Here is a 9,734-nt window from a genome sequence, read left to right on the forward strand (position 1 = left end):
TATAAACAGGCCTTTTTTGTGTCACAAAAAGTTTTAATTGCTAATATGTCCTCTTTGATTGCAAGTCAATAGGTTTTCCTTGCGAGTCAAAGTTTTGCAGGTTAAACCGTTTTGCAAGTGAGAGAGTTTTGCAAGTGAGAGAGTTTTGCGAGTCAAAAATTGACTGCATGGCCACGCCCTCAATCCCCTCGCTCTGATGGCTCCGACCAGCACGTAGCTCTACTGTAGATGGAGTTGTAACGTGTACAGGCTGTCTCAGAGTATTACGAACCTCTGTGCAGTGTTCTGTTGTCTGATAAATAGTAAATATTTATATATATATTTATATATAATATCTGCTCTGACTCAAACTGGACTTCCTGGTTTGATATACAATGTTCATGCTCTATAGTTCCCAAACATTTGGAAGAATCCTGTAAAACTTTTGTGGCATTAAATCGACGATCCGATTTGAAAGTATGATTTTCAAATTGCGAGTGTCTTTGAGGGCAATTCCAGTAATCATAATGAAGAGTGTCGAATTGTAGAAGGTTGGAAGGCATGAAGGCACATCCATGGTCCACCCGCACATTTTACTGGCTAATTAGATCTGTTTTCAGGACAGAGTGGGTGTGGACAGACTAAGCTTAATTTACTTTTCCCGTTGGCTTTATTGACAAATTACAAATTTGGACAAATACACAGACCTTGGTGACCTCAAATAATTATCAGCATAGCTCTGCCCACCTTCAACCTAAACAATCTTCCGTCTTATCAAGCAAAGTAACTCAAAACACCGGTGTGGGTGTGCAGGTCTTTTAGTTTTAGTTGGCAACTGATTTCACCAGTTTAAATAATAACTGTCGCTGGCAAATGTACTCAGCTAATTAACACTGATTCCTGTCCGATATGAATGTCTGTAGCAGTTACACTTAGACAAAGATAGTTTTAATTAAAACAGACGTGCCACTCTGTGTAACTTGGATTTTTTATGAACAGTGGCCTGTGTGGCCACAAGTGGGGGACCTGTAGACCGCTGTAGATTAATTTATTTTTGTGATTGCCTTGAATTTCAGACAGGTCGGCAGTTGTTTAGTGCAAATGACTCTCTGGTTTAACTTAAGCACATCATATGATCATTTTAATCAGCTTAAATGTACTGAATCAGGACCACCAGGACTCAGAGCTTTGGTCCCCATAAGAGCTACTGGTCCCGCCAACGTAAAGGTCCTAAAGACACGCACACACAGACTCACATGGTGAAGTTTGACCTAACGGCTGAGTGGAAGGGAATGATTAAAACTGTGACCTGCTGAGTCCTTACCGCAGCGACCTGGGTTCAAGAAATCACTGAATAGTTATCCTGCATTTTTTTTAAAGCATTAATGAGTCAGTTCACACAAATTTCAATAACTTATAAGTCACTTAAGCTCTCTACTTGATTTTTTTATTTATTTAACAATGTGGGTTAATCAACCCTTTAATGTGGTCAATTTCTAATATAATAAATCGTAATAGCACATAAATGGCCAGTTTATTATGTTAAAATAGCCGTATATAGCAGCCTGGGTCTGCACTGATTACACTTGCTTGAAAGTGTGAAAACATGCTGTAATATGCCACCTTAATGTGAAAGAGCCTTAGCTCCAGAGTGTGAAGACAAACATACCTCAGTCATATGACTGAAGCCCTACTACATCTTTCCATTGCTTTATAAGAGCTTTAATAAGTTTGTTTCTTACCTGACAACAGAATGGCTTTGGTTCCTCCTTCTGTCATGTACAGCTTACTGGAGACTTCTATGGTCAGATTCTCATAGCCACAGATGCTCCTATAGTTTCCCTTGAAGGGATCCCACACCTTCAGTCTGTCAGAGCAAACATGGAGAACATAATTATTAAAATGTGAAAGCATTTAACACTTACTTATAGAATTCACTATCGGGTTTGTCTTGTTAGCAAAATGCTAGTGGAACCCAGAAGCAGCATGATTAGCATCATTATCATCTCAGACAACAGAAGGTGTTCCGACTGTGGTGGGACAGGTTACAGACTGTGAAGGCAGACAGCAGGGCTGGATTAACCCAATAGGTTATGGGTTGATTAAATGCAAATCAATTCATGAATATGCACTATGTAACTATAATATCAACTAATATGTTAAAAGTATTAATACTAGTTTTAGATAGGGGACCCCTCTACAAAGACCCTCAAGATTAAAAAAGTAAGATCCACCTGGAGACGTTTTCTGTTAGAATAAGCCACTGTGACGGAAAGGCAAGAGCAGTCACCCCACCCGGATCTACAGGGTACCAAACATGCAACTTGACTGCAACGCCAAAGAGCCAGGCTCGTTGGTATGGCAGTCACAGCGCATACTCAACCTTTGTCTTCATGCAGTCAGTATATATTAATATTAGTTAGGGACGTTTCACTGATTACAATGGCAACAATGGACGTTCTAAGGGCAGAACGAGAAGCTCACCCACGTGCGCCACATTTTGAGCTGATTGTGATTTATTTATGGGAAATCGGTGTGGGATGTGCCTGCATACTGTGCTGTAAATCAAATCATTTTTGTTCTCGAGCACTTTCTGTGGTTTGTCTGTACGCCACCTTTTGACGTGAATCCTTCGCACGGTTTTATAAATGAGGCCCCCCAAACATAAAGGGAAAGCAAGACCATGTAGAAGGTCTTAAATGACTTCTGATACAAATAGGGTGACATTGCTGCTGCATTCTTCATTCAGGCAAGTAAACATTGTATTGCAGTAGTCTATGAAAGAGAAAATGTGTTGTGGCGACAGCCCGGCTGACGGTGAGTGTCCTGGTTATTTCTCCTTTTCTTCATCTGAATGAGTGAGTCTGTTTTTCCTGTTCTCTGCCTGCCTCCCTGTGTCTCCTCCCCTGTGTGTGCTCTCTCTCTCTCTCTCTCTCTCTCTCGCCCAGCCGACAACCCGCACCTGCATCTCGTCAACCTCCTCCTCTGCCAGTACTTCAGCCCTGTTTCTCCACACTACCTCTGCTTGATCGTCGTTGCTCCTTACCCGGTGCCACTTCAACATTCAAGCTTGCACGTATTTTGCATCCTTCCTATTTCCCTGTGCTTTGTCCCTGCTGTGTCTGACCCTGTTTGTCTCTCCCCAGGTTCACTCACCCAGTCCAGTCAGCTGGGCTCGCTCACCTGCCCTTTCCCCACGGCGTCCTCCCAGTTCTCCTGTGCCTCCTCTCTTCCTCGGCCCCAGTGTCCCCCCGGCTCTCTGGTCCCTGTCTCCTCGGGTTCCCCGTGCCTGCGTTCCCCCGGCATCCACCTCACTCTCAACTCCAGTCCCTCAACCCCTTCTTTCCCCTAATAAAACCTGTCCAAACTTGAACGTTGCATTTGGGTCCACTCTGTCCCCACACCACACCCGTGACCCGTAACTTAATATTTCTGATTTGTAAATAGCAAGATTCTTAATATGCTGTGTGAACTGAAAACAACTCCCAAATGTGAGTGTTTTGAGTTAGTGGTCCAGGTGGTCCAAGTTCAGTGTTATCAGCATTCAGCTGGAAGAAGTTGGACAGCATAGAGAATCCAGATTAATACAATTTCAGTACTATATGAGACATACAACTGTGTGTGATCTGCATAACAATGGAAGAGCACAGTGTCAAAGTGATGAATAATATGGACTTCACAAAGATGAACACATGTACCTGTTTCTTCCTGTGACCCCAAAGACAACTCTGTCTGCATTATCTGTGATAGCTACGCAGCACACTCCAGCCTCATTCCTCAGTTCTTTCCTCACCTAAAGGAATTTGTACAAAACATAATAAAACCTCAAATAATGCATATCTTGGTCAACAGAAAACTGAAAAATACATGAAATAACTGTTTAAAATAAACTTAAAAATTAATTTTAAGAGCACAGTTCAAGTTTAAGCTCAAGCAAACTGTAACACACCGTTCCTTTGTGCAGGTCCCAGAGGGTGACGTAGGGGTTCCTCTGGTCTTGGTTGTAGTGAGTCAGCACCAGGTGACTGCCAGTGTAGGTAATAGCGGCAGTGTGGAGGCTCAGCAGTGATGTTCTATCCTCCAAGGTGTGGAGGTGTTCATGCAAAATCATGCTGAAGACATTGAGGTGGTGAGCAAAGTAGGAGCACACCACCACCTAAAAAATAAAGGTGGGGAATGTACAAGTCAGTAATACAACAGCTGGTGACAAAGTAATGAAAGTTAATGTGATGAAGCCAATAACCTCAAAACATTTATGCAGTGACATTATTATTGTAACATGCAGTCACACTATTTTGCAACAACAGTATCCAAAAGTCATTAATTTAATCTTACACATAAAGTAAAAAACGGTACAAAACACATGCTGGTGACTTAATGGTGTAAGAGGCATACCACATAATGTCCATAACGCTGATTCTAGCTATAGTCTTTCATATTATACCCCATTGTTTCTATCAAACACTATTACTATGAAATAAATGCAAAATGCTAAAAGATAATCATAAAAAAGTGCTGGTTGAATTTCAAAATAATTATCATCTCGACAACAATAGTGGCAAGGAATATCTGTCCCCATCTCTCTCTCCCTTCTGTGACATCAAGCAATTTAGAACTATTGCACGAGATCTGCACAAAGATATCTCTTTACCAGCCTAAAACCATGGCAATATTCTCTGCAGATAAACATTGTGATTTAGATGGGTTATCCTCTCCTCTTATTGTGCCATCCTCTTTTCCAGTGTACCTGCTCATCTCCACTGAGGACGTACTGGTCTATAGAGTTGTATTTCTCTTTGTCCAGCCTCCTTTTCACCTCTTTCTCTCTTTCTGCCTCTCTCTCCAGCCTTCTCTTCTTTTCAGACTGGCTCTCTGTCCGAATGTCCCACGGCATCACTGTGGGAGGAGAGAAAACCAAAGTTACCTAGAACTACAGGCCCATCCAGATCTGAAGACTGATTGAACAAGAAGTTTTAAAGAAAGGATTGATGATTTCTATATTATTGCTTCAAACATAGTCCAAAAGGTATCTGTGAGGGGTTGAAAGGACTAAGTTTACCTGCAGGTGGAATGCAGAGATTTATGGACATAATCATGTATCTTTGGTAAATGGTCTGTACTTGTGTAGCCCTTTTCTAGTCTTCCGACCACTCAAAGCACTTTTGCTCACATTCACCCATTCACACACATTCATACACTGATGGAACAGCCATCTGAAGCAATTTGGGGTTAAGTATCTTACCCAAGGACACTTCAACATGCAGACTGGGGGAGCTGAGGGATCGAACTGCCAGTTTTCTGATTAGTGAGCGACCTGCTCACCTCCTGAGCCATACATTACATTACATTACATTTAAAAAGGCGACTTCCAATTGCTATTTATGTCAGAGGTTGCACGCCTCTGGAGCAACTAGAGGTTAAAGCTGATGATACACGGAGCAACGGTGCTGGGCAATGTTGCTGTCAATGGTAATGAGTAAAGATTACTACCGTAATCCCCTTCTCTCGCCACTCCGCCACCCTCCCCGCACCGCTGCTATCTGTTCAAAACAGTCGGACTTGCCACCAACATTGCTCAAAAAGTTGCCCCATGTATCATCAGCTTAAGTGTCTTGCTTAGGTACACATTGGTGGATGTGTCACAGTGGGGAGTTGAACCCAGGTCTCTCACACCAAAGGCATACATACACCTTATCCACTGCTCCATCACCACCCCCAACAGCTGCCCTATGTGTTGTTGTTTCCTGGTATTGTGACGACCACATATACTGATATCCAAATGAGGAAAAGTGAGTGAAGTCCAGGAAATCGAGTTGGTTCTTGGAACAACTACCAGTCTGTTTACTTTGAATTTTTTCCACTGTTCACCACTTTAAAGCCACTGTGTGTAAAATTTGCAAAATTCAGACAAGTACTTTAGAGTTTTGGGCATTCTGAGAGATTCAGCTGGAAGAGTAAGCTGCTCCTGCATCATTAACTGCAGCATTGTATTGTCAAACTGTTGTTTCAAGACATGCTTAAGTGTCTGTGTTTGCAGATCACAGTGTATTTTGTAGATTACTCTTATTTGTCTAAAAATCATTTTGACACCACAGAGTGTGACTACGATTCACAATTGCAGTCAGGCAATCAGGGGTATTGCTTCTATTTAAGGGGAAGTCCGCAAGATTGGATGGGATTCCCCCAAAGTTCTGCCTCACCTTTCAGTACGTGCTGAGGCAATAGTTTTTAGCCATGCTTCACTCATCTTTTGACCGAGGTTTCTATTTTAAGAGATTTGAATACAGCTTTAATTGCTGTAATATCCAGACTTAAAAAGGACCCGACCAAATACAGATCACTGTCAATTTTTAACACAGAAGTTGAAGTTTTTGCTAGGGTGTTGGTCTCCCATTTAGAACCACACACCACTCACTCCATGTCTCATATTTTAGACTTTCTACTATCCACAGATCAGAGGGTGGCCATTCACGTTGCCATCCTAGTGTAATAAAGGTATTCATGTTCTGGCTGTACTCAGATCACGTTCACATAAAGGATGAAATGTAGCAGGAATAACTGCAGCAACAGCTGGACGGTGGAAACACCTTATGCCAGTACTTATGTACAATGTTTTTAGGATATTATCACAGGACTAACTACTTGATATTAAAGTTGTCTAGGGAATGATGTTAATACTAATATGGCAATATGTCAACTGGTTTTGATTTGTGCTTCAGCTAACCACCCAATGTAAAAAAAATCAATGTTGTCTGATCTCTTCCATAATCATGGGAAACATGATTACTAATATGTGTTTACAGAGGCAGGAACAGGCAGCTCACATGTTGTCTCACTGCGTGGTGTCGCATTAAGCTGCAAGTCTCGGACAGAGCTGCTGCACAGGAGCGACTCTCTGTGGGATGGTTTCAGCTCATGTTTGATAGAGCCAGAGTCCAGATCCCAAAGGATCAGATGCTCTCTGCAACAACACGCAACAGACAGAGATTTAACTGGGATTCAGCTTGATGAAATTGGATATTGAAGGTTGGTATGATAAATATACCGTAAGAATATCTTCATTAACATGTTTGATACGTTCATTTTAAATTTTATTTAGTTCATGTTGTAGTGTAGGTTTGTCCCCAATAATGAAAGTAAGAGTTTGGCAGCAGACATGAGAATAATCACAATCCTAATCCTGTCACTTTCAATATATTGAGAAAAACAAGTTGGAGAGATAACCAGCATAGCATGTCGTCATCATCAATTAAATCTTTTCATATTGAAACCAAATAATAATCAAAATAAATTAAAAGTAATCCAATTAAATGTTTTTTGTTATTAGTCAAACATAAAGTCTCTCATTCACAAAATGTCCATTAAAACCCTGCTCCAGGGAGCAGCACACTTACAGCAGCACATTATTATCCAGGAAGTCCAGGAAATCGAGCTGGTTCTTGGAACAACTACCAGTCTGTTTACTTTGATGGAAGTCACTACTTTTTTTTTGGGTGAAGATTTCTAGAAACTGAATTAAAATTTTGTTATCTCTTTCTTTAGATACTCTCACTCCTCCTCTCTGTTCTTTTCCATGCTGCCTTTGTTAGTTTCCTCCTTCCCCACCTCACGTGTGTCTCTAATTTATATTCCCACCTTCATTTCCTGTTAAGGTTGGAAATGGTTAATCTGCATTTTTTCTTTCCCCCCTTTCTGCTACAATGTGAACGTGCTATGCATTTCAATGACATTTGTGTGAGGAATAAATGTTTGTAGGGTGTCTGGATCATACAGAGCCTCAAATTAATTGTATGTCAACTTCCCACACTCCCTGTATTTGACACATTAACCCTCACCTGGTCTCTGATAGGCCCAGAAGAGTCCGTCCATGATTGAGAAGACAGTATTCATGCCGAGGACAGGTAATAACTGCGATCCCAGTCTGTCTACTCACATAGCGCCGCTTAATCAAATCATACACCAGAAGAGTCTGGGAGGACAAACATGACGGATATGTTACTATGACAGAGGTGTGGTTGGTTCAGTAATTCCCAACCTACTGAACACATGCACTCAAGATGAGCAGATGAAGATAAGAACATTTACATCAAAGAGAGTCGGACCTGGAATAGATATGAATGGCCGTCCATGTTGTTGTTTGTGCTTCTGTCTGTAAAGATGTACAGTTTGAAGTCCTGGGCGAGCACCACATCAGTGTTGCTGTAGAGGCCGTGCTCCACTCTGACTGGTTGGCAGACGAAGCGCCGTCTGGTCAAGTTCCACACATACACCGTCCCAGCTCTGACGGAGCGGCACACAGCATACCTGCCAGCAGAGGGAGCCAGACTCCATTAAAGGAAGATGATACAGCAATACAAATGTGGACTGTAAAAAGTGTCAGTTCTGAGAGTATGTAAGTGCTAATCCTGATACCAAAGGTCATTTCCTGGCAAACAAATAACACTGAAAATAAAAACTCTGTGTTTTTATAACAACCACAACTATCCATGTGCATGCATACATACCGAAATGTATCATGCTTGTTGTATGTAATGTGCAGCTGTATTTTTGCTCACCTCCCCAGGGACTGGTGATGAACATTTGCTTTTAGCTTTATCTCTGTATAATGTATCAGGTCCCTGTCAAATAAACTTAAATGGATAAACAGGGTAGAAATTGTGGTTGACAGCGCACATTCAATGCGTGATGCTCACGCACTAGTGCTATATGTAAAGTAAAACAGGAGAGCAACTCTTCCTCAGACTGAGAATGTTAATGCAGGACATGATCAAACCGTCCATCAGCAAGAACAGTCCATCACAGTTGCATGGTGGGATAGTATAGTAGGGTTACAGTGCAGAGGTGAATGGTCACTTGAGAGTTCAGTGGTATGAAAACCAACAGCAGGTCTACAGAGATGTGGAAACTCAGATAAAACTGAAGTTATTGTTCTGGGGCCTAAGCACCTCCGTGACGCATTATCTAAAGATATAGTTTCCCTGGATGGCATCGCCCTGTCCTCCAGCACCACTGTGAGGAATCTTGGAGTTATCTTTGATCAGGACATGCCGTTTAAGTCTCACATTAAGCAAATTTCAAGGACCGCCTTTTTTCACCTACGTAATATTGCGAAAATCAGGAACATCCTGTCTAAAAATGATGCAAAATGATTCTTACCTACAAAGTTCTTAATGGTCAGACACCATCTTTAATTAAAGAGCTCATAGTACCTTACTACCCCACCAGAGCACTGCGCTCCCAGAATGCAGGGTTACTTGTGGTTCCTAGAGTCTCCAAAAGTAGACTAGGAGCCAGAGCGTTCAGCTATCAAGCTCCTCTCCTGTGGAACCAGGTTCCAGTTTGGGTTCAGGAGGCAGACACCATCTCCACATTTAAGAGTAGGCTTAAGACTTTCCTCTTTGATAAAGCTTATAGTTAGGGCTGGCTCAGGTGAGTCCTGAACCATCCCTTAGTTATGCTGCTATAGGCCTAGACTGCCGGGGGATTTCCCATGATGCACTGAGCTCCTCTCTCCTCTACTTTCTCTCCCTCTGTATGCAACCTCATCCCATTATTGCATGTTACTAACACAACTTCTCCCCTTTCTGGTAGTCTTGTGCTTTCTCGTTCCTCTCCTCTCTCCTCCCATCACTTCCTGCAGGTTTTCTGGCTCTGGAGCTGTGGAGTCTTGATCTGTGGTTGCGGGTCACCTGCTGCCCCCGTGTTCCTGCTCGACACCCTCTGCTGCAACGACTATTGTTACTAGTCCTATTGTT

The 9,734-nt window shown here is 42.1% G+C and overlaps 1 protein-coding gene across 1 annotated transcript in view; it reads right to left on the reverse strand.

Moving 5' to 3' along the window:
• Window positions 1–9,734, reverse strand: part of LOC123980760 — a 42,368-nt gene that overhangs the window by 6,248 nt on the left and 26,386 nt on the right. Inside the window, exons 25-31 of the mRNA XM_046065302.1 lie at window positions 8,082–8,283; window positions 7,815–7,948; window positions 6,804–6,940; window positions 4,727–4,875; window positions 3,929–4,135; window positions 3,678–3,772; window positions 1,722–1,846 (exon numbers count right to left, since the gene is read on the reverse strand). Coding sequence (XP_045921258.1) covers window positions 1,722–1,846; window positions 3,678–3,772; window positions 3,929–4,135; window positions 4,727–4,875; window positions 6,804–6,940; window positions 7,815–7,948; window positions 8,082–8,283 — 1,049 coding nt within the window. The remainder of the gene's footprint in view (window positions 1–1,721; window positions 1,847–3,677; window positions 3,773–3,928; window positions 4,136–4,726; window positions 4,876–6,803; window positions 6,941–7,814; window positions 7,949–8,081; window positions 8,284–9,734) is intronic.

Source organism: Micropterus dolomieu, linkage group LG12 (assembly GCF_021292245.1).
Source record: "Micropterus dolomieu isolate WLL.071019.BEF.003 ecotype Adirondacks linkage group LG12, ASM2129224v1, whole genome shotgun sequence".
NCBI classification, from domain to species: Eukaryota; Metazoa; Chordata; class Actinopteri; order Centrarchiformes; family Centrarchidae; genus Micropterus; species Micropterus dolomieu.